The sequence below is a fragment of the Motacilla alba genome, chromosome 5 (genome assembly GCF_015832195.1).
Source record: "Motacilla alba alba isolate MOTALB_02 chromosome 5, Motacilla_alba_V1.0_pri, whole genome shotgun sequence".
In the NCBI taxonomy this organism is placed as follows: Eukaryota; Metazoa; Chordata; class Aves; order Passeriformes; family Motacillidae; genus Motacilla; species Motacilla alba.
In genome coordinates this window covers 28901034-28924728 of record NC_052020.1, presented here as the reverse complement: position 1 = coordinate 28924728, position 23695 = coordinate 28901034, and the positions used below count along the sequence as shown (strand labels likewise).

Genomic DNA, 23695 nt, shown 5'->3' with positions numbered 1-23695 from the left:
CTAAACAAGCGGAGGAGAAAAGTCACACGTCCAGAGGATTCGTGTGGAGTGTTGCACTCGGCAGCTCAGTCCTGCCAACAGAAATGTGCTGCGGCCAGCCCCTCACTGCCATCTTCCCTTCGGCACCCAGGCTGACGCTGCTGTGGACGGCGCCGCGATATTGTTAACCGCGGACACCAGGGGGAAACCTTGGCTGCGGAAAAGCGCCTAGTGAAGATCCAGGCCTTGATGGCAGAAGCAGTTTTTCCACGAATAAACAGCACACTCCTGCTTTATCAGTGTCAGATATACTCACTTTATGGACTTCTTACCGCGTAATTAATGACAGTTTACAGCGTGATGATCAAGACGAAAATTATCTCTTTTGTCAATGGAGCATAGCTTGTTAAGTCTTCACTGTCCCAATGCTTAAAATATAACTACAGTTAGGTTTGCCCGTTTTTCCCCCTTGTCTGACAGCATCATGTCTGGATCTCCTGTTTTAACTTGGAGTAAATATCTAAGTTGCACTTATGATATTGTATGTTAGATTCAGGCATCATTCAAATTTATTGCCCTCTCTAAGAGGGGGATAACCTATACATTAAACATACACATAATAAATAGAATCTTTTAGGTTGGAAGTGATCCTTTGAGATCATCTGGTCTAATCCCCCAAGATTGCCCAGGACCATGTCCAGCCGGCTTTTTAGTGTCTCTCGAGATGTAGGCTCCACAACCTCTCCGGACAACCTGGCCACCCTTAGAGCAGGAAAAAAGTATTTTCTTGTGTTCAGATGAAGCGTCATGAGTTTCAGTTGTCAGTGGATGCTACTGAGAAGAGTCTGGCACTCTCCTCTTCATTCCTTCCCATTCAGGTATTGCTATACATTCAGCCTTCTCCAGATTAACAATCCCAGCTCTCTTGGCCTCTCCTTATATGAGAAGTGCTCCAGTCTCACAGTCATGTTTGTGGTGATGGGCTGGATTTGCTTCAGTAAGTCCATGTCTCTTTTGTGGACATAACACTCCAGACGTGGCCTGTGTAGAGGGGCAGAATCGCCTCTCTTGGCCCTCCAGTGATGCCCTGGCTAGGGCAGCTAGTGCAGCCTAGGATGTGACTGTTGCCACAAGGCAGCTGATGTGAACTCTTACTTAGTAATAAAATGGAGAAATGTGACCACAGAACACAGCCAGCTGTGGTTAAAATGGAAAATGTGTGTAGCTATAGCTGGTGCAAATATTTCTTACAACTCTGAATACAATGTGTAGTTGTAAGGCTGCTTTACTTGCTAAGACAGTCCAGGACACTCAAAAGGCAGTGCTGTGACTTTTTGTGCAAATTCTACGTAGGTGGCAGAGCTGGACTATTACAGGAGCAGCAGCAGAATCTCTGTGGGACTGTGTGCTTGAACTGCTGTGTTAAGAAGTTCAGAAGCAGAAAAAAGCTCCTTAAGTGGCAGTCTTGGAATGGTATGAATGTAAAGGGATTGGAGTTACTGGCAGTAATGAAGATAAGTCATGCTAGAAGCCCAATTAAAGATTTTTGGATTTATCTTGCTTCTCTTCAGCCTCTGGGATGGTGTCAGCAGGGAAGAATGCAGCTGTGCATCTGGAACGCAGCTCCGGCTGCTCCGGTAGTGCCTGAGCCAGCCTGGAGTCCTGCTTTCCCTTTCTTGGCTGTGGACACTCTGCATGCGTGGTAAAAGGCATGAAATACATCAGTAGGAGAATCTGCAGCGTTGCCTCTTGTCTGTGGGTAGTGTTTCTGGAAGCTATCATGTGCAAAATCAACTTTAGTAATAATGCTGTGTTTTAGTTCCCTCATTATTGTGCTCGCACAAAAAGATTGGTCTCTCAGAAGCACATCTTAAAGCCCACTGGGAACTATTACTGTCCTGACTGCACATCTACAAATGTAAACAAACACTCATCTGCAATCAGAATACTTAAAAATCACAATCTGCTTATTGTTGGGGTAAATTAACTGCTTTCTCACTTCCCTGAAGAAGAAATTTTATTTTCTCTGTCGCAGAAAGCAGGATGCTGTGGCTCAGCACCACAGATTAAATATTATGTCCTATTCCTTAAGGAGTGAAAGTCTTCATTAAAGTGATGGTGATGATGATTATGATGATGTTTGAATGTGCTTAACAATAAAGGTATAAAATGCTTTCTTAACTCTGCAGATTAAACTAGTCCTTATTTTTAGGCAAATCTGTACAATGAAAGCCACAGGGTCATACAAAGAAGCCACAACAGCAATTAAAAATCTAGGGGATGGTCTGAGAAAAGGTTTTAACTAGTTGTAGGATGACTGCAGCACTCAGACTGGAAGGTGACAGATCTGGTCCAGTTCATTGCTCCACCATGAACCTTCCTGAGCACCACAGGCAAGTCACCCCTGCCTGGAGACAATAACCACTGCAGCACTTCACAGGTGCCAGCCATCCAGAAAGAATCCAAGCCAAGATGTAAAGCTAGGTCTTGTACAGGACATTTGGGGACCAAAAAATGCTAGCAAATGAAAATGCAAATGAGTGAGGTGCTGCTAGGAAGCACTGGTGAGAGGTGTAGGTTTGAATATCCTGCCCCTGCTCAACAAAAATGAACCTGCCTGCAGCTGGTGCCAGAGCCTTCTCCCACCTGGGATCCAAAGGATGGTCTTGTCTCCAAGAAGAGTGCCAGCTTGTGTTTGTAACAGGGACTAACTAGCTCTTGTTCTTTTCTTTGGCTGCCAAAAGATACGTACAGACCAACAGCTGCGTTTTGTAAAATGGCTTCTCATTTGAAACACTCATTACTCTGGAAGCTCAGGTTTGCTGTCTTCCTCAGACTGAAGATTGAGGCTCCCACCCACCAGAATGTCCTAAGCACTGTGTGAGCCTGTGCTGGTGGAGGAGGGAGCCTCCTCTCACTCAAATTCTGCCTGTGGAGCAGACAGCTGAGGGAGAGCAAGTGTAAGGAGAGGGAGTGCCTAGGGTGCTGAGAGAGGCATGCTAGGGCCTGTTTCCCACCTAAGGGTCTTTATCCTGTGGCTGTTTAATAGAAAATACCTAAAGATACCTCTGTCAGGGACAAAAAGGCAGCATTCTTTCTGCAAATGCATTGCTTAAACCATGAGGATATGTGCTCACACTTTCTCTTCTATTGCTTGAGTGCTTAATCATTTCAGAGAGAGACTGAGTGAGGGCTGAGGAGATGCTCCCTGGCCCAGCCATTGGGTTTGCTGCTGGTTAGGGTGTAGGGCTAGAAGATGTGCATCCTGAGGAGGGATGAAATGTTGAATTTGCATTACTCCCCTAATGTGAAGATATTTTAGGCAACTAGGCTTCTATGGAGCAAATGGGTGGCAAACCCACCTTGAAACTTGGCAAAGGAAGCAGCCAGACTTGCTGGTTTGTACTGCTCTTTTTACATGAGGTGAGATTTGTGGCCCCTGGTGGTATGGGCTGTTTGCAAGAGGGGTGCTTGGGCTCTGAAGGGGACTGTCCCATGGGACCAGGTGTCCGATAGTTTCAATCTCCCACTCCAGACGTGCCCCAAAGTAGAAACAGAGGTGTGCAGGGAATGTTTAGGTGCAACAGGGAAAAGCCTAGTGAGCAATACCTCCAGACCTGAGCACCAGTTTGGATTGCAACTGTAAATAAAGGCTTCATATTTCTACCTTATAGTGACATGTAGCCCTTTTCCCCCCCGTGCCTTCTGTGTCTGCACAGTGAGAGTAAGACTAGATGTTTGCTGCAGCAGCAGTAGAGATTGTGCTTTTGCAGACAGTCTGTGGGTCGGGGTCACTGAGGCATTGATGATAATTAGAGGTCCTCAATATTTTGCTTGAATGCTGGCTTGGCCACCAGGATGTGAACTACTAATAGAAAGCAGGTGTAAAGAGACTTGCTGAGGAAAGGTAAGACAGTGGCAGGAGGTGGTGCATTTTGTGCCAACATATTTCCATGCATGTATGTCCCAGAAGTCAAAGCAGAGAACAAAACTGAGACCCTATTTTCTGGCTGTTGCATGGTATTCAAAGATGGGAAGAATCTATTTTAATATCTTATTGGGGAGATCTAATCTGTAGTAGCTTTGAGCCCTCAGAATATAGAAGAGATTATTTTTCTCCTGTCGTTTTCAGTGGGTTTAAATTGCTGAGATTTAAATTTATCTGAAATAGCCTTAGAGCATCTCTCCTTGTACAAGATGCAATCATCCAACTTCATCCTTTGCAATGGCTGACTTCTCTACTGACTGCAGCACTTAGCATATTTTCTCAGTGTCTGCTGGCAAATGTTCTGATTACCTGTTTGCACCAGGATATGCCCTAGACTTTGTTAATCTATGTTTACTATGCTAAGACTTTCCCGGCAGCTTAGTGCTAACGCAGTGGATTTTAAGGGTTTGCACAGTAGCAACTCTTTGAGGATTTAATTAATTCAACAGGATTAAGTTTTTTTCGTAATCTGTCCTACCTCAGTATCTGTAGCGCAAGTAATGTTGTACAAATAATCTTCAAGTAACATTGTACAAATAATCTTCATGTTGTGGTATGAAAATTGTATTTGCATTCTGTTTTCTTAACAAAGACATTTTAGCTCAAGCTGTTCCTTTTCACAGCCATTACAACCCCCCCACCCACTCCTTTATTTCCCTGATAAGACCAGTCAGTCTGATTCGTCTGGATGGAATCTCCATGGATATATGAATACTTCTTTGAAAGCAAGTTCATTCAAGGTTGCAGACTAGTTTCCTTTCATTGTCTTCTGAGACTCCTGGCTCTGCTCCTGCACTCTGCTCCAAACCAGATGCTGGCAGCACCGAAGACATGCAACGGTCACAAGATTTGAGAGGCTTTGGGAAATGTGGTTGACATTCTGGCAGGCAAGACAAGACCCGTGTTGTTTGAGCACTGAAGTGTTTTCTGCCCCTGTACTATCAGACAGTCAGGCTAAATAAGGCAGGTCATTGAGATCTCAGCAGCTAAAGACATCAACAGTCAGGGAAGGACTTTCTTGGTTAATTTATTCAAAAAGTATTATTTCAATTTCCACCCCTGAAATAGTGAGGATGGGAGACTGACAGAAATGGTTTACCCCTGAGTGGAAGGAGTGAGCTTGAAGTGGATCGTCCACTTTTTCTGTTCCTGGCAGACAAAGGGGCAGTTGCTGAGCTGCAAACAGCTGCTTCCAGAGATGAATTTCTTCAAGGCTGATGCCAGGCCTTGGCTAAAGAATGGCATGTGAGCTGCAAAACCATGAGCCTAATACCAAAAGCTGCTTTCACATTTCAGCATACCAAGTGCCACAGGCTGTTAGGCCACACAATTGCAAGATAAATCTTGAGCTGCAAATGAGGAAGGTGAGTGTCTTGCAGCAGGTCACGTAAGCTCTACCCAGTTTGTTGGAGGCTGTGCCACCCGAGAAGATGCCAGTATATTTTAGGCACACCTATTGCCAATATTTTTAACCCTATTCAAGAACTCAGAAGCACAGGCCAGACCCTTCTTTTGCTGTTGACATCCCAGTTTCACCAAAGCAGTGCTGGGGTGCCAACTTTCACAAGGCTGGAGCCCACACATTGCCACCAATCTGTGGTGTCAGCAGGGATGAGCCACCTGCTTTCTGTCATAAAACTAGGAAAACTTACACCTAGCTGGTGTTTCCTGTGAAACCTGGTCACACATTGCAACACTGCCACATCTCAGAAAAAGATTTTTAAGAAGACTTCTGGAATCTCCAAGTACAGACTTGCAGAGTGCTTGTCGCCAGGATCGTTCAACATCATTTGGCTTCATTCTCAGAGTAGTAGTAGACCTGGGCCCAAAGTGATGGCCCAAGGGGCAGCTATGCTCTTTTCTATCCCTTTTTCAAAATAGCATGGATCTTTTCTTCAGACAGTGGTCATTTAATAGCCCAACAAATATTCCCATTCTCCTCCACCCCAGTTTTATTGTTTAAATAAGTAAATTAAAATTTATTAAAATATCATTGCATCTTCTGGGAGCGGGTACAACCCACAGAGATAATTTATTTTTTTTTTTTTTAAATCAGTTTTTTGACAGTGCAAGTGTCCATTTTAGGTGCAGCAAACCAAGGACAGGGCAGCTACTGTGGAAGAGGAAAGAAGGTTACCAAAGCAAGAGCAATAGATATTCAGAGGCAAACTTCTATATAAATTATCTGTTCAGGCCTCTAGTCATCCTCTCTCATGTTTTAGCTTTCAAATAGATGAGTACTATGCTGTATACTTTAAAACATGGCAATGGGAATCACTATACCATACCTTTGAAGAGGACAGTCCCATTTGCAGCAACATAGTAGTGACATAGCTGAAAATCAAGCAGATTAAATACTGCTGTGGCTCCAAGTCCTACATTGCTGATAATTCATATTAACCCCTCCAGGCTTCTCAGTATCATGGATTCAAGACAGGAGGCTTCAGCTTAATTCCAGTCCTCATTAACAACACAATTATAACTAAGTTGCACAGAGTGTCTCCTTTGCAGACAAACTGTGTATGAAGCTAAATGGTATTAATTTGCATGTCGCTGTAAACTTGTTATCCAGCCTGCAGGAGAATGCAGATCTTGGTGTATGCTGGAAAGAAGTGTGGTGGCAGACATTAGCATCCCCTCTCCACATACAGTGGGCAGATACTGTCATGTTGGGATACATCACAACGTGCTGCTGTAATTTTTATTGTGTCCTACTGAAGGTCAGGAATAAACCAGAAAGCTCTGCTGAACCCCAACCCACCTTGTACAACACCTTCATCAGATAGGTATGCTGAACCCAACCATGTACAATACCTTCCTCAGGACTCAGCTCTGCCCTGGGGAACAGGGGATGATGTCACCAAGGAGCTCTTGGTGAATCTGCCCACAAATCCACCATTCCTGCAGTCATTACTTCAAAAGAAAATCTGCCTTTGGGACTAGAGACAGAAGTATGGGCTCATACCTATGAAACACTTACTTGAAACATGTCATGAAGCAGTAATGTTATTTTAATGTTATTGCTCCTAACCCCATGTTTCCTAAGAAAGTTGTGGGAGGGCAGGAAATGGCCTTGTAATATGAGATGGCTGGAAGGGATTAGCTGCTTCCCTTTGCTGATTTCTGGACACATGCGTGCGTGTGTTACTTTATGACTCAATAAAAGTCCCACAGGAGTTGTCCTGAAGGCTGCTTTCTTTTGTTGGTCCAATAGGACGATGACCCCTGGAGGAATCTATGATGTCAGAAGATGTGGTATCAAAACCAGTCAGATGTTCAATATTGAGCATGGAAAGGCAGATGAATTATTCATGGATGGTTTAAGATACGGTGGTTGTTTGTACAGCTCTAGTAACTAATTCTGTGCTGGTTTTAAGGAGTAACAAGAATAGTGCTTCTAAAGGTAGGGGTGTATTGGGAATTTAAAGTGGTCATTAAGCTGTGAAAATTTCAACATTATTGAGCAAGAATGAAAAGGCTATGGGGCTGAGAATATACCTTTAAATGTAGTGTAACTTCAATTAAAACCATTAATTTTGGATTCTCCTTATCATGTTTAACTAAATAGGATTAAACTATTTTACTATACAAATGAATAAAGTCTAGAATTGTTATCACAAGAAGTTTTTAATATGATTTGTGACAAGCAATATCAAAGTTATCAACTCTCAAGCTTCATGTTCTGAAACCAGACAACTCTCAGCAACAAAAAAAGTTGTGCACTGATAAACATAGGAGGCATATTGTATTTTTTAATTAAATATGAAAACATGAGCTGTGTACATTATTTTTTCCCTAGAAAACACAGCAATTTCAAAAGTTTATCATAAAATATTTTCATGAAATGAGTGAACCAGCAAACACATGCACTTGTGTGCCTTCCCCCCTCCCAAGATAAAAGTGATGAGAGAGACATACGCAAATGTAATAGTTAACAGAACAAGTGGAGTTTTGCCATAGTTTGGTTCTTTTTGGAAAGGATGGAATGTAACATTGTGCTTGACTTCCTATGTCACAACAAAAAATATTTGGTGCAATATTTTAACATTTTCTTTTTAAGTTTCAATCTGGTGGAGAAAAATACCTTTTTCTATAATAAAATATGTCTGTTTTTTTTAAAACGTAACTTTTTTGCACAAAATAATTTTGTAAACTGTTATTTCAAGGGCAAGGTAGGCGGTCCCGTGTCAATGTCCTCCCCCCCACTTAAAAATGTGATCTGTTATCTGAAGCAAAACAGGAAAACACAAAAAAGAGCGGAGCAGAGGTTGCTTTGCAAAGAGAAAATAGGGTGTGTTGGACGGGGGAGAGGGGAGGGAGCGTGTGGTGCGACAGAAAAAAGTTAAAGGTCACTTTCGCCGTAGAGCGCTGTGGAGAAGGACATGTAGTCCAGGGCACCGGGTACAGCATCACGGCCATTGTAGGGTGCCATCCTAGCAATGCAATATTCAGCCTGGTCAGGAGGCAGCTCCCGCCGCAGTTCATCCACAGTGATGTAGTTCTGCAGTGAGGACAAAGGATAAGGCACTGGTTACTTTCTGCAAACCGTCTTTTCCCTGAGGGATAACCACCCCCTGTCGCACCAGGGCAGCAGGCAACACTCAGGGACAGGATCCCAACAACCAGACCTGCGCTGCACACCCACACAGGGAGCTCTCTGCACTTACACCCTGGGAGGACATGCACTCCTTCCCTAATGTTTGGACAAGCAAATAGTTTTTACAACAAAGATTGGTTTGGCATGAGAGATGCTGGTGCAGCTAAAGAAAGACCTGCAGATAAGTCAGACAAGTTATTAGTGTTAAGAATGTGCCTTCCTGTCGACAAAGGAGGTCCTGCTGAAAGCAGATGGGAGAAAGCAGAAATTTAATTTTGATGCTGTTGCTCACCAGCAGGAGCTAACAGCTGCTTGTGCTCCTTGGGAGTTGCCATTTCCTCCCTTCAGAGAAAGGGAAGGGGCCAATCCCCACTAGTTCTTGCTAGTGCACCAATGCAAGCAGCAGACAAGCAAGCACTTTGTACTGCTTCCACAGTTCCAGCAACAGTCCTTTTACTGCAGACATTTTTAATGAGCAAGCAAAACTCATGTAAATTCAGCTTCTGGAGACTCACTGTGCTGAGCTGAGCTAGCTCGGCCTCTCTCCAGGCAGCAGGTAACAGTAGTTGCCTGTTTGCTAATCATAAGCACTATGTTGTCTTTAGCTAACTGACTCACGGCCATTTGCAGTCTGTCTGAGCACTAGCTCAGGTTTCACACCATCCCTCTCTCTCCTGTGACTTCTTATAATTTCCTGTTCCCTTTCACTTTAATGACTGGGGTATGAGGGACTTTTCTTCATAATGAAATATTAATTCATGTTACAGTCACCAGAGCGTGTTAAACACTGACAAGTACATGTAACATACTGTACAGAGTAAACCAGTTAATAAGTAATACTGCATCTCAAAGTACCTATTTATTCAGTGGTCAGCTTATCTGAGTAACACGGAATTTTCTGGCCTCAAAAGACAACAGAACTAGCTTTGGTCAGGTTTATGTCTAAAGGACAGGTATCACAGGCTTCTAGGTTATGATTAAAAAAAGATTCTTAGTGAAAAATGGAAACCAGTACTGGATTTAAAGATAGCTCATTAAAATCTGAGAAATGGTATCCAACATTTCATGCGAGATAACTAAAATCATTAGCAAATAAAGAGATATATTAATATTACATGCACATATTATTTGTTCAGTTACATAAAAGATTAGCAGGCATTGTTATATGAGAAAAATAAGATTACATTTATCATCAGCTGCTTCCCCTGATGATGTAAATTCCAAAAATTAATACCTTTCATATCACCCTGAGTTTTCCTACATTCAACCAATTTCTATGGTTAAAAGATGTCCCCCCCCTGCAGATACAGCATATTCTCAATGAAAGTCTAGTGACTATATAATATCCTCAACGAAAATCTATTAATTGTGTAACATCTGATAGTGACATGTAGATCTGGGAAAGATCATCTCAAGTTTACAGCTGTCAGTAATGAACAGTTTTCAAGACTAATCAAAAACCATCTGTTGAACTTGTTAATTTTAAAATAACAAATTGTGAGCAAGCTCTTAATTAAAATTTTGAAGCAAGAGTGGGCTGCAAAGTTCTGACTGACAGCTGAGCAAGACTTTTGAGCGCCTTAGCAGGCTGCTCATTAACCCACACTTTAACCTTGCACTCCTTCAGCACTACAGAATGCTCCTATGAAAACACCCTCCCATGGCAGAGTGCTTCCCTTGACACTTTCTCTCAGAGACAAGACAAAAAAGAAAGCAGAAGTTAAGCAGATACAGGAAACCAAGGTGTGGAGCCTGACCTTGTCTCCAGCCAGGATCTTGAAGGAAGCCATAACCTGGTCAGCAGTATCTGTATCTGCCGTCTCCCGGGACATGAAGTCGATGAAGGCCTGGAAGGTCACTACACCCAAACGGTTCGGGTCGACGATGCTCATGATGCGGGCAAACTCTGCCTCTCCCTGGAGAGCAAGAGAGTCATGTCAGCCTGGGGACTTGGGCAGCACTGCTACCAAAGTGAGGAGAAACCGTTCAGCAGCTCATCTCACAGGCTAGAAAACAAAGCCAAATAGAAAACACCTCTAGGGTTTTTTTTAATCAGGATGTTCTTTTTTAGCTTGCTGTTGTGTACAAATGCATTCCACTCATTTGTCCTCTGGAATAAAACATTGCCAGCTATGCCTGAGGATAACATCCAGCTCTAGGACAACGCTCCTATTGGGGAACGATACCAACTGACTTCAGAGGAAGACCCAAATTTCTCTATACATGTGCTAGATGTCTGTAGCAGTATTTGAAGATCTACACTCCTTGAATCCTTTTACTTTCATTTACTTAAAAGAGAACTTCTACAGTTTTTTTCAGCTGACAGAACAGAAGAGATATCTCTGGGATATTTCATAGTACTGTACTCATCTTTAATAGGCAGGCTTTGCAAAGAAGGACTTGCATATCTGGAGTGGCCCAGGGAAATAGTCTCTACAGGGAAGACCCTACAGAGAAGTTTTGCAACAGAAACCAAAACCTTGTAGTGTACTTTTCTTCATTTCTCTCTGCATTTAAGCCAAAGGTCATCTGTTCTCATCTCTGGGATTCCTTCCTCCCCAGGTAAGGAGGGAAGAGCAGAGCAGAGTCTTCTCCTGGGAACAGACTCTCCTAGCACATTTAGAACAGTACACCTTCAAGAGTAATTAAAATTCCTAATCAAATGTTACAGTTTTGACACACTACACCAAAAAGTCTGTATTTATACTGGGCTCAAGAGTAAGATGATTAAACACTGCTTTGCCTGATATCAGGAGCAAAGACACCAAGAGTGCAGATTAATATGCTTGCACTGTGCTCTTCTCCTGGCCTTGGATGAGCATCAGTCTTTGGGGAAGCTCTTCCAATTAGCTGTCATGCCTCTCAAGGTGCCACATGTTACTGTTCTGAATATTCAGGTATTCTGGTGAGGAAAAAGCTACAGGGAGAATGACTGGAACTTGAACTTACACGTACAGGAAAGGGGATGTGAAACAAATGGCAGGAACAAGAGGAGCAGTATTCTGAGTGCATTCAGAAGTGAGGTCACGTAGTCTTCCAAATGATTTCAACTGATATTCAGGGCTGGGGAGGTTGTGTGTGCTATGCAGAGAGCAGGGACCAATATGAGGAAGCTTACTGTTTCTTCCACTAGCAGCTATACAGTTTGACAAATACAATTTTTATTTGAAACATACAGGAATTAGACAATTATTTCCATTTTTGTACCTTTGGCTAGAGCTGTGAGACGAGTTTTACATGTACAACTAAGACTAGATTTAACATTGCTGATAATTCTGGAAAATAAGGCTATATTTACCTTGATTCACTACACATTCTCCCTGTATTTTTGAAGGTGCCTACAGAATCACTTTGAATAGGAGTGACAGAGGGCTCTACATTACCATATTGTAACCCATGGAGATAAGGCAGGCTCGGAAATCTTCACAATCCATCATACCAGTCTTCTTCTACAGAGAATGACGCAAAGATGGAAAAGGCCAAAAGAGAAAAGGGAGACGAGTCCAGGGAGAAATGAACTCACAGGAGACATTATAAAGAATGAGTTTCACGGGGGAGAAGATAGAAGGAGGATTTACAGGACAATGACAAGTAACAGAGGAAAGGTAGTTTGTGAAACCATGAAGAAGCAAAGGTGGTTTTGGACACGGAATAGTTTATACACAAGAAACATATTGGTGATGAAAAAAGGGCAAGAAGATATTAAGCAAGACAGATTTAGGAGTGGACAGTGAAAGGAATTTTAAGTGTAACAGAAGTAAACAAAAGAGTTTGAGAATATAAAAGGAATTCTCCCAAGACAAAAAATTAAGGAATTAAAAAGGAATAGGTATACCAAAGCGCAGTTAGAGAGGAAGTAGTATAGAAAAGTGATGTATATACATATAGTCAAACACAAGAACAACAACAACAGATGGATTAAGACAAACAAGAAAAGAAAGGAAAAAACCTGTTATTTTTTCACAGTTTAATATCTGGCTGTGTTCACCACTAGCTTTCAGTACCTGTGCATCGTTTCCAATATCGTAACCCAAGCTGATGAGACAGGCTTTGAATTCCTCAGGGCCAAGTGTGCCGGAGTGGTCCTGGTTATGCGGTGTGCCAGGCAGCAGGACATGCAGTGCCAGTGCGGTGACGGTGTGGGGCAGAAGGAAGGGAGACACAGAGGAGATCAGAGGCAGGTGAAAGGACAACAAACAGGTGCACCATGCAATGGGTGAGGAGAGAGGAACAGGAAGAAAGACATGCAGATAGAAAGACAGGGAAGAAAAATAAAAAGTGCACAACATTAGATATCACAATGACATTTCAGGATGTGCTAAAAATGCTCTTGGAACAGTTCCTTCTCGGAGAGCTCATCCCATGTTTAGAGCATTTGAATTACAAAAACAGCTGATGCTCAGAAGCCTCAAGATCTCAATCTCCCAAGTGAATTACTTGCATCACTGCTTGTTATCCAGTGTCAGAAGCCCTGTGTTTCACTAGTAACCCAGAGTGCAGGTAAGCAGGCAGAGGCAGTGGGAAGCATTGCCTTAATCTTATAGTCAAAAGTTCCACTAAAGGAGTAGGTGAGGGCAGGTATGTTTGGCAACACACCCAAGGAAGCTTAGCTGTCAGGGCATCCCAGGAACAGACAAAGAAAACCAGCTGAAGCTCAGGGGAGCAGTGTTATGGCTGTGTTTATGAGACCTGCACAGGGGGTGGAGCTTTGACTGGCAAAGCTGTTTCAAGTGTTCAGCTCTGCCAGCAGCACGAATGTGCAGTGCAGCACAACACAGCTTGGCAGCTGCTCCTCCCATTGCTCATTGCCCGCTCCCCCAGTGTTTGGATGTACCCCTCAAATAATAAACAAGCTACTACAGGAACTAAGAACCCCCATCCATCCTGCAGAATTTTAGCTCAGAACAGCCCCAAAGCGCTGAAGAGCCCCTGCCTGCTGCCACCACCTCTGGCCAGATCAAGGAAGATACAGACAGGATGATGGGGCAAATTTCAAGTTACCTTCTTCTAGAAAACTCAGTTTTTAAAGTCAATGTAAAGCCTTCATGATCAATTAGTTGAAAGTGGGAAACCCCTGTTCTGTCTGCATTAACATTCAGACTGTTGTGAAGGAAGGGACAAATGATATGAAGGTCAAAATATAAAATCTACAGGGCTTCATGGGTCCCTCTCCTAAGAAATGAACCCATGGTTTATTTTTCTTAGACAGCTAGAGAAGGGCTGAAATAGCCAGTGTTCAGCAATTTAAAAGCATTGCCAATCTCTGAGGTCAGGCTGTCCTCAGATATAGCAGAGATGGTATAGAAGAGTGGAGAACAGATGGTCCCAAGAATTTTATAAACCAAATAATAATTTGCTCTCTGGAAAGGAATGGATAAAAGTCTAATTGCCTAAAAAAGCCTTCAAACCTCTCCATACTCCTGCTTTATTGGGAAATTTTGCAGTTTCCTATGAAGACATACCTCTCCCAGGCTAACAATCATTTGGACATCTTCACAGAAATGAGTGATCCACAGGAGTGGCATTTGAAAGAATGAAACATCTTCTGTGACCCCGTTTTATCACAGTGACTGCATGTTTTTTATTGCACTGTGCAGTCCACATGGAAGCTTGTAGCTGCAGTCAGCACTGACTTACCCTGTCAAAGTGGTTGAAAGAAGCCCGGAACTCATTCATCTGTTCCTGGCTGATTCCTTTGGCATCACGGGTCAGGATCTGGTTTTCTACTTCATTGATGGTTCTAGCAATTGTTGTTAGTAACTGCTCCCAGCCCACACGGATATGCTAGCAAAACAGGTCAGAACAATATCAAAATTAAGACATCACTCTTCTGCTTTTGAGGCGAGTGGATCAGATGTGCTACTTATTGCAAATTAAATGATCCCAGTGTACAAGGCAGTCCCTGGTGTCCATTTTCTCAGAAAACATTCCTTCTAATCTGCAGGTGTTAAAAATCTGAGTTTTAACTGAAAAAACCCTATACTGAAGAGGCCAATTTCTGATCTTTCTTTCTCTTTCTTAAGAAAAACTTGGTCCTATTGCAAAATTCCTTTGCCTGGTCAAAGCAACATATTGGAGGCCTTTAACACAAATGAGAGGCAAGTCCAGTGCTTCTAGGACTTACTTAAGCAGAAGACTCTCCTTACCAAGAAACTGAATAAAACACAGTGCTTGGAAGACACTGGTGCTCCCCTGATTCTGCTGTTGCTTAATGGAAATGGCCAGAAACCAAAAAACAAGTTTCAAAGCCTATCTGTGTTAAGCTGGACTAATGCTGAACTCAGACTGCTCCCAAGAAACCTCACGTTATCAACAGGAAGCCAGTCTCTTACTTTAAAAAAAACTTCTGTTGAACTTTTTTCTTCTGCCAGGTAGTGGCAGCTCAAAATCATCAGCACTTCCCTTTCTAAAACCAGCTAACACAATCAGGTGGCAGGAGAAATGAAACTCGCCAATTTTTCAAGCAACACTGTGGGATCTCATTCAAGTTGTTTCTGTTGTCTATATTTGGAAGTACATTGGAATGGGTTGGCATGAAGTACAGTAAGGCAAAAATGAAATTCAGTGACATATCATTGCATGCTTGGCCATATTATCAATCCCTCCATTTTCCTGAGAACCACAGCACGTTGCCAGAGCTATAGGTGGCTGACACTGGCCACAGTAGATGAGGCTGTCTAACTGCTGTCAGAACATTTACCTCCATGGTGTAGTTGGTGTGCTTGTTGTCAAAGATAAGCGCTTCCTGGATCAGCTGGTGGTCTCCTTCCAGCTGGTCAATCTTTGGTTTGTAATTCACAATGCTCTTCTCGTACTGCCGCAAGTGGTTGAGCTGGTCCTCCAGGGTCCCGTGCATCTCTATTGAAATGCGGCCAATCTCCTGCATTAGCAAAGCCAAAGAAGTTAAGACGCCACTGAAAGGACAAGCCTCAACATGCCTGACATTTATTGCAGCAATTTCACTCTCACACGGCATGATGATTCAAAAAAAAAAAAAAAATCTCATGGAGCAGTTACTTCACAGGAGCTGAGACAGTATCAGCAAAAAATTTAGCACAGCGCTGAACATTTTTCAAGTGAGGTGAATCACATAAGATGTGTCTAATACAACGATACAGAAGAAAGGGAAGCTGCAGTCCACAAGCCAGTAATCTACCAAGCCAGATTTTTTTCTGGTGTACAGTCTGCCACTAAGTTAGTTCTTCATAGAGACATTTCTGTGATTGCTCTCTTCTTCCCAGCTCCTGCCATCAATAATAGCTTCGTAGTTTTGCGTTTTATCAACTCCAATGACTTAAACTCACATCTTACCTAAATAGAGATCTCCCTTAAAAATGTCTTCCTCTGCAGATGTTTGGTATATTAATTGTATTTATTTACTCACATGTATCAAGACCATTGCTGTGCAAGCAATTACACAAACTGTCTCTGATCTAGGATTTTGACTTTGTTATATAAACACAAATCTTAAAATACCAATGTTCCCCATCGTAAGTAATGCTTTTTTTCTGGTACTAGAGTTAGAGGAAGAAAAGTACAAGTGCCTCCGTAACGAACATCAGTCTTGGGCTTCTTGATATTTTCTATGATGTTTCTCTTGCCATAACTTGAAGAAAGACTGGCTATGACTGTGGTCAAGAGAGATCATGAATAAGAGTCTCAGTGAAGACCACAGAAGAAAACAGTGTTTCAAAATTTGCAAAGCACTACCTCCATCTTGGTCTGGATCCAGGGTCCAATGACATTGGCCTGTGCACCAAACTGTTTACGAAGTCGCTCGTTTTGCTGCTGGCGAGCGTGTTCTTCCATCAGGGCTTGATCCCTTCTGGGAACCAGCTGCCGCACCTACAACAAAGAGTAACTCTGTGCAGTTTAGACACACAAAGGCACATGTACAAGAAATGCAGAAGTTGCCACAAGGGAAGGAGGAGTGGGTGTTTGCACGGAATACAAGCAGTCATATGGTTTAAGTCACAGTGGGCAAGCTCACAGAATGTGAATCCTATCTGCTGTAGGATACACACAAACTCACGTCGGGCCATGGAAGACCAGAAGCAGCTTCCATTCAATATTTGGGTTTTTGGTGGCTCATGGTAACTGATTTGCAGGATTCTGTTCAGATCTCACATGGGTGATTTTGTTAGGTAGTAAGAACCATAAGCACAACGGGTACAGACAGTAGCTGCTCTTTTAGGATTACAGCAGGGAAAGGCCACTTGGCTGCAGAGACAGAATGTCCGAGGGACTGAATGGTGACAAAGGATACTGATTCACATGCTATACTTACCTGTAGGTCAACCGAAGACTAAAACACTCAAAGCTTTCAAATCTAGCAACCTTCATTTAAAATTAGCATGTAAAAGGGGATCTGTGCCTTAGGCAATTGTACCAAGTATCTCCACTTAGTACACTGCAATTGAGCCAAAACCAAATGACAAAACCCCAGCAGTAAGCACAGCAGTAAGCACAAGAGGGTAACTGCAGAGTAAATAATCCATTTCCTGGGCCCACAGTGGTTAAGCAGTGACACTGTCCCCCACTACCCTGCAAGGCTGGAAAGAACTCACATGTTCCCATTTGCCATTGATCTCATGTGGGGTGATTGTAGTGTAAGGATTTGTTCCTGCCATGTTGACATGATATGTCTGGACAATCTTTGAGACTTCATTGTGGATTCCCAGGATGGCTTGTCGCTCCTTGTCCGCATCTGGCAACGTGGCTTTGAACTGCTCATGAGCTGTGGTCAATCCCTGCAGAAGGAAGGCAGCAGCAAAGGGAGGGTAAAAACATTACTTATGAAATAGCCTCTTCAGCAAATGTACTCCTGAAGTGACTGTAAAAGCTAACATATTCCCTGGACACAATGCAGGCTACCTTAATACACTTTTTTCTGAGGTTCTCTCAGTATCACTAAATGGGATGGTTTAAGTAGATAAATGATGTGAAGTCTTGTTTTCCCTCTCCTTCTGTCCCATGTTGACCAGTGAGAGAGATCACATACCAAAAAAAGGTGGAATAATAATGGCTCATAATTTAGGGGGAACTATTTCTCCAACACTGCTCAGCAACTGCTTGTTAGCCTCTTTGGGGAAGAAGATCTGACTACCAGAATTACTATAAAAAAAAGTCTCACTAGTTTAAATGCACTGTATTTTCTTCTCCCACTAGGTATGCACTATTTCTACACCCTAAGTAACTCCAGGTGAGTACCGAGGGTCAGATTCAATTTGATCAGAGTCAGTTAGAACCAGGTGAAGGTTTTCCAGCCAACTGCAAACTTGCACAGGCATCACATGCTCCTGCTGCTGGAAAACAGCTCCTTCTCCCTGACCACAACAGGCCCTTCCTGCTCCCCATCTCGCTGCAGTGCCCAGGCCGTGCTCCATGGTTGGGGTGTGCTTGCTGGTAGTTTGTAGCCAGCTGACAAGCCAGCTGGTCCTGCTCATCTCCCACTGCTTCTACAGCCTTTAAGGTACTTCATCCCAGAAACCTAGAAGATCAAGTCTAGGGAAAAAGGCAGGAAAATGCATGGGAAACAGAGGTGTGTGCAGGGATAAGCAAGGGAACAGTGTGGACAGAAGAAGGAATGAAAGTAAACCACGTGACTGCTCTCTCTCACAACACACACTGTTCATTACTTTCTGTAAAATTCCTTTCTTACACAGTGACTCACTCCTTTGCAGCTGCTGTAGTGGCCACAGAGATATAATACAAGTCTAGGGGCTGGGAAAGGCATTGCAAACAGTCACAAGGAGACGATGGAAATGGTTAAGTGCTGTTTAGATTATTTTGCATTAAGAAAGACTTAATGAACCCCTTTGTTCAGGAGGGAAGCATGGAAGAAACAAGTAACTGACCCTCAGTAACTACTGCACTGCAGTCCTGGCTGTCCTGTTCCCTGTAGGTCTCCTATTTGCTGCCTCACTGATGGTCACACTTCTGTCAGCTATTCTGGCAAAGACTTGGATTCTTTTCACATGCCCAGCAGGCAGGTGAAATAGAAGTCCCCACTGCAATCCAAGAAAGAGTAATTCCTGCTCTTTGAGGTCTGCAGATTACCTGTACATACCTCAAGTTGCTTTCCTAACACCCTTTCAAAAAGGGAAAAACAGAGATACTATCTTTGTTGTCTTAGAGAAGGCAAGACAACTTTGATTTCAAATGGTAATTCAGCACCAAAATGGACAATTCTGGTTTTTCTTGTGCTCAGCTAGTAGCTCAAATGTCCTCATGGTACATCCTATCACAAAAGACCAAATGACCTGGACACAACATTCCATGTGAGAATTGACCTGCAGACCAGACCCTGTAAGCAGCACTAAGCTTTGCTCATGTGGTTTAGGAAAAATTCCTCAAGACCCTAAAAGGTTCTCTCAGTTTTCAGATTTCCATTAATATGGCTCTGGAGTTACTCTGAAAAATCTGTTGTCAGTTTTTGTGTCCAGCTAGGATGATGCATGTATGCTTTATACCTATTCTGATCCAGTTTTTTTTTGAGAAAATAAAAGAAAAATATACTTATTTTTGTTTATTTTGATAAGGCTCACTCAATAGAGCAGAAGCAGTGAAATATAACCTATAAATTCATACCACTCTGAATTCATACAACTCAAGAGACCCCAAACTTCTCAATAGAGCAGAAGCACTGAAATATAACCTATAAATTCATACCACTCTGAATTCATACAACTCAAGAGACCCCAAACTTCTCAATAGAGCAGAAGCACTGAAATATAACCTATAAATTCATACCACTCTGAATTCATACAACTCAAGAGACCCCAAACTTCTCAATAGAGCAGAAGCACTGAAATATAACCTATAAATTCATACCACTCTGAATTCATACAACTCAAGAGACCCCAAACTTCTCAATAGAGCAGAAGCACTGAAATATAACCTATAAATTCATACCACTCTGAATTCATACAACTCAAGAGACCCCAAACTTCTCAATATCCCCACCTAACTGGTGCAAATGACTGCTCTGTACCTGGATCTCCTCAATGGTGTGAACAATGAATGTGTCCTGCAGGTCTTCCATGGCCCCTTCCATCCAGTTATTGAAAGGGGCAGCTCGTTTGGCATACTCCAGGTACAACTGGTCAATTGTTTCCAGTAGTTTCTCTGTCCTCTGTGCATGCACAAAAAGAAATAAAAGAAAGAAAATCAGGAGAGATGGTTGGAGAAGAATAATCACATAGATACATGGGTTGTCTAAGCTGCTCCTTCCTTTCAGACCTCCTTGGTGCTCCCAGCATGGCACATCAGTACAAATCTCTCTGCAGTTAAGAGATTACACACTGGACAGATTTTTTCCCTCTAAGGGAAATAAAATAAATCCAAAATTTCAGGCAGAATGAGATTACAAAACACACTAAAAAGTAAAATGAATCAATAGCCTGAGCAAACAAATGGCACCATAACTGAGCTGAAGAAAAGCAGCCTAAGTATTCTGAAATGTAGCCCATGTTTACAGACCAGGATGTTCCAGGAGTTCACAAGTGAGCTGATACTGCTTGTGCCCACTGCAGCTTAGCCCCCACGAACACACTACCCAGAAGGTCCAGCTTGTGATGTGTCTCACCTCCAAGGCTTCTCTACGTTTCTGGGTTAGGGCACCCAGATTATCCCACTGATCACAGATCTTCTGGCACCTGGCATTGACACTGGGGGAGTCGTAATAGTCCAGCTCACTATAAAGGGTGGGGAAAAAAAAGACAAGAAGTCAAATAATGACTCTGTACAGAAATAAGAGAAACCTATTAGAGATCTTCATCCATCGTGAAGACAGATTCAGACAAAGAGATCATGGTCACTGCAAATAAAGCAAGTCAGGATGATACCAGGATCTAGTTTAGGAGACACTATGTTATGCTGAACCAAACAGCACAAAACAGGACCACACTCAAGGCCTCAACGAATACTGGGGCTGGCTACCTGATGGGAATAACTTGCCAAAGGGGGAAGGCAGCATAGACCTTTGCTCAAACTGGAAATAAGCAGATTATGATGAGAGCAATCTGCTCCTGTATTCTGCTTAAGAACATTATGCAGTCTAACAAACTGTGTCTTATACATCAGAATGGAAACAGAAGATTTTATCAGGAGCACTAGAAACTGCTTAAGATTGTCCTAAGAATTACACAGTACAGGTGGCAAGGAATAGCTAAATTACATAACGCAGAAAATTTATTTAGGACAAGCCCAGAATAACTGTGTAGGTTTCTCTCCTATCTGCCTGACAAGAAGTGCTTTGCTGACACGTCTATAGGCTGACACTCAAGGAACACAGGCTGGTAAAAGAATGACTGGGGAAAGGAGAACAAAGGGGCACACTAAAGCTTGTAGCCTTGCATTGCTTTGTGCTCTGCACATGGGCAAACAGGGAGAAATCTGCAGAGGGAGACCAGCCAATCTGGGAAGTGTCAGCCTTGAAAGAAAAACCCAAAATAAATCACTGGGAATAAATCACTGAGTGACCCTGAGCCATCTGATGAGCAATTCTTTAAGCAGTAATGCAGTTAACACTCTTGCCCCCCTCAGCCTTGTTTCTTCATGCCACTGTATTGCCCTCCTGGGGTGTGTGGGCACAGCTGTTGGTGGAGTCCTCCAGTAAACTAGCCAGGTAACTGATGGGGGTAAAAATAACTTCTTTACTAGGTTTTTAATCCAGATCAGTTGCCTGATCTACTTTGCTGCAGAGCCAGCACTGCACATGAAAGAACTCTTTCTAAAAGCCTAGCCTGTAACACACCTGTGCTGGACCACTGCATCTAGGGAGGGCATGTCCCCAAACATTCCTGCCATGGGTACCTGCAATGGCTTCCTCCACACCCTCTGCATCTCTCTGTAAGTGTGTCTCTGGGGGAGAAAAGAGCTCCACCATGGTTTTTCAGGGCATGGCCTCTTTGCTGAAATGGAAGATGACTTTTATAACAATAGCAGAGCCTTTAGAGCCTTTCACACTTTAGAAGAAATAACCTCTCCCACAGCTCAGGCCTCAGTCTTCCTCGTTGCTCTTAGAGCTGCAGCTGCTTTGGCTGACATGTAGTGTGTGCTTTGGAAGTGGTAGGTCAGGTAATGCTTGCTGACTAGACAGACTCAGTTTTAATCTTACTGACATGGAGGATTGCCTTGAATCCTCCTTCTGTTCCAAGGTCAAGCCTCCCGTGGAAAAGAGAGCAATTCTGTAAATCTCTGTTGTTAAAGAAGATAATGATCTTGATCCAATAATCCTAATTTTTTAGAGAAAAACAGCTCTTCAGCCCAAGAGGACTGATCTTGGCCCAGACATTAACTTCAGATAGGCCAGTGTGATATATAAATCTTTTAAAAATAGGAAACAGAGACAAAACCAAGTAGTCCAGACTGTTTGTTGCCAAGAAACATGCAGGGTTTCAAAACCTCCCTGTAGTGCAGCTGCTAGCTCTTTGCCTGTCTGCTATCTCTAGCAATCCTGATGAGCCCCCCATTTCTCCTGGTAACCTGTATTATTCCAGGAAAAGGAGTGGAGATGAAGGTTTCCAAGCTGGAGGGAAGCAGGGAAAGAGCTGATCGGCTGCAAGGATGCCCTGCAGCAAGTGCTGAACAGAGTGCACACAGTGCAGGTACTCCTGAGGGAATGAATGAGGCCACAATGGGCTCAAGCAGCTTTCTCCTTGCTGGAATAAGGAGGACTGGTTTTTTGTTTGTTTGTTTGTTTGTTTGTAAAAGAGAGCAAACTGAGACCCTCCTATGCTCTCCTCTTTCCTTCTGGTCCTGGAGAAGCATGACAGTATTACAAGTCTGAAATACAGCATGTGCCAGCAGCAGGTCAGTCTCTTTAGGAAAGGGTTCATGGCAGTATAATGAACTGGAAGAGGATGGAAACTTGGCTTAGGAGTATAATTCTGCCTCCTCCTCAACAGCACCCACGGCTCATCCATTTTCTGGCCTGCTTTTCTGGTGTGTCCGGATACTGGATAGCAGTATCCTAGATACTGTTTGGAAACACTGGGAATTCCCAGCATTTTTGCATGGGGATGGATTTTTTGCTCTCCAGAGGGCAAAGCTGACTAAGCCTCCCTGGCCCCAAGGATGGGACGTGCGCTGGGGTGCCGTACTTGAGCTCTTGTGCAATAGCAGCAATCTGTTCCACGCGGTCCTGGTGTGCAGCCAGGTCACTCTCAAAGGCCTCGTGTTTCTTCAGCAGGGCCTTGATCTCTGAGAGGGTTGCAGTTTCATAATCCTTCTGCTGCAGCATTGCTTCTTTACCTGGGGAGGGAGCCAAAGGACAAAAGAATGAAGAACAGGACCCAGGGTGGCCAAAGCCAGCTCTCTCCTCAAAGCCACCCAGGCACTCTTGAGGGCCCTCAAAAGGGCATCGGCCTCATTCCAGCTACCCCACCCGAGCCTTGTCCCCGTGCCTGCTGGCCTAGAGAAGCTCAATGTTCACTTTCAAACCACGAAGTGTGAGTTTGCCATTAACAACACAGAAGGGCACATAATGTAGCTTAAGCCAGCAGTGTCACAGTTTACACTGGATTCGTCTCTGTATGTGCAAAATGGGTTATGCTGATCCTGTAAAAGCCAATGGTAGCATTTACTGTAGAGGAACTTTTCCTCTGCTCTGTGGCTGCTCTCTTCTAGCCAAAGTTCTCACTTTGCCAGTTAGGAAATGCCAATATTAACTGCATGAAGCAGAACAGAGAACAAGCTGGTTTCCATACACTGCTTTCTAATAAAATAAGAAATAAATCTAGCTTCTCAAGAGGAAACTCTCATGGAAGGACCCATGCACAATCCATCTCCCCCATCCTACATAACAGTCAGCACTGTGTCAGGCAAGAGGAAGCACGTAGGTTGGCATTACCATCTGTCCAGGACTCATGAATGGATGCCTTCTGCCGGAACTTCTCTGCCAGGTGATCCAGCCTCTCTAGCCTCCGGATCTCATTCAATAACCACTCCTCGTAGCCCTTCTCAGCCTGCTCTAGGCCACCCCAGGCATTGTTTATATCCTAGAGACAAAAACATGAGAAGGAAAGGCAAGTTAGAAGCTGGAGGAAAGATGTTCACCAGCATTAGTCTCAGTGAGCTCCATGGCTCCAACTGATGGAAGGGAGTGAGCATGGGCTTTTCATCTCACA

General features: G+C 43.3%; 1 protein-coding gene across 5 annotated transcripts in view; it reads right to left on the bottom strand.

Annotated features, from left to right (window-relative positions):
* Positions 1–7575: 7575 nt before the first annotated feature.
* Positions 7576–23695, bottom strand: part of ACTN1 (actinin alpha 1) — an 86869-nt gene continuing 70749 nt past the window's right edge. For 2 of the 5 annotated variants that reach the window (XM_038137209.1, XM_038137210.1), the window contains exons 11-21: positions 23419–23566; positions 22670–22820; positions 20152–20260; positions 19558–19698; positions 17132–17314; positions 16275–16409; positions 15265–15444; positions 14202–14348; positions 12569–12649; positions 10322–10480; positions 7576–8468 (exon numbers count right to left, since the gene is read on the bottom strand). In XM_038137209.1, coding sequence (XP_037993137.1) covers positions 8310–8468; positions 10322–10480; positions 12569–12649; positions 14202–14348; positions 15265–15444; positions 16275–16409; positions 17132–17314; positions 19558–19698; positions 20152–20260; positions 22670–22820; positions 23419–23566 — 1593 coding nt within the window. In that variant the 3' untranslated portion in view covers positions 7576–8309. Of the gene's footprint in view, positions 8469–10321; positions 10481–11947; positions 12014–12568; positions 12650–14201; positions 14349–15264; positions 15445–16274; positions 16410–17131; positions 17315–19557; positions 19699–20151; positions 20261–22669; positions 22821–23418; positions 23567–23695 lie in introns of all 5 variants that reach the window. The other 3 variants (XM_038137213.1, XM_038137211.1, XM_038137212.1) reach the window with 3 other exon arrangements.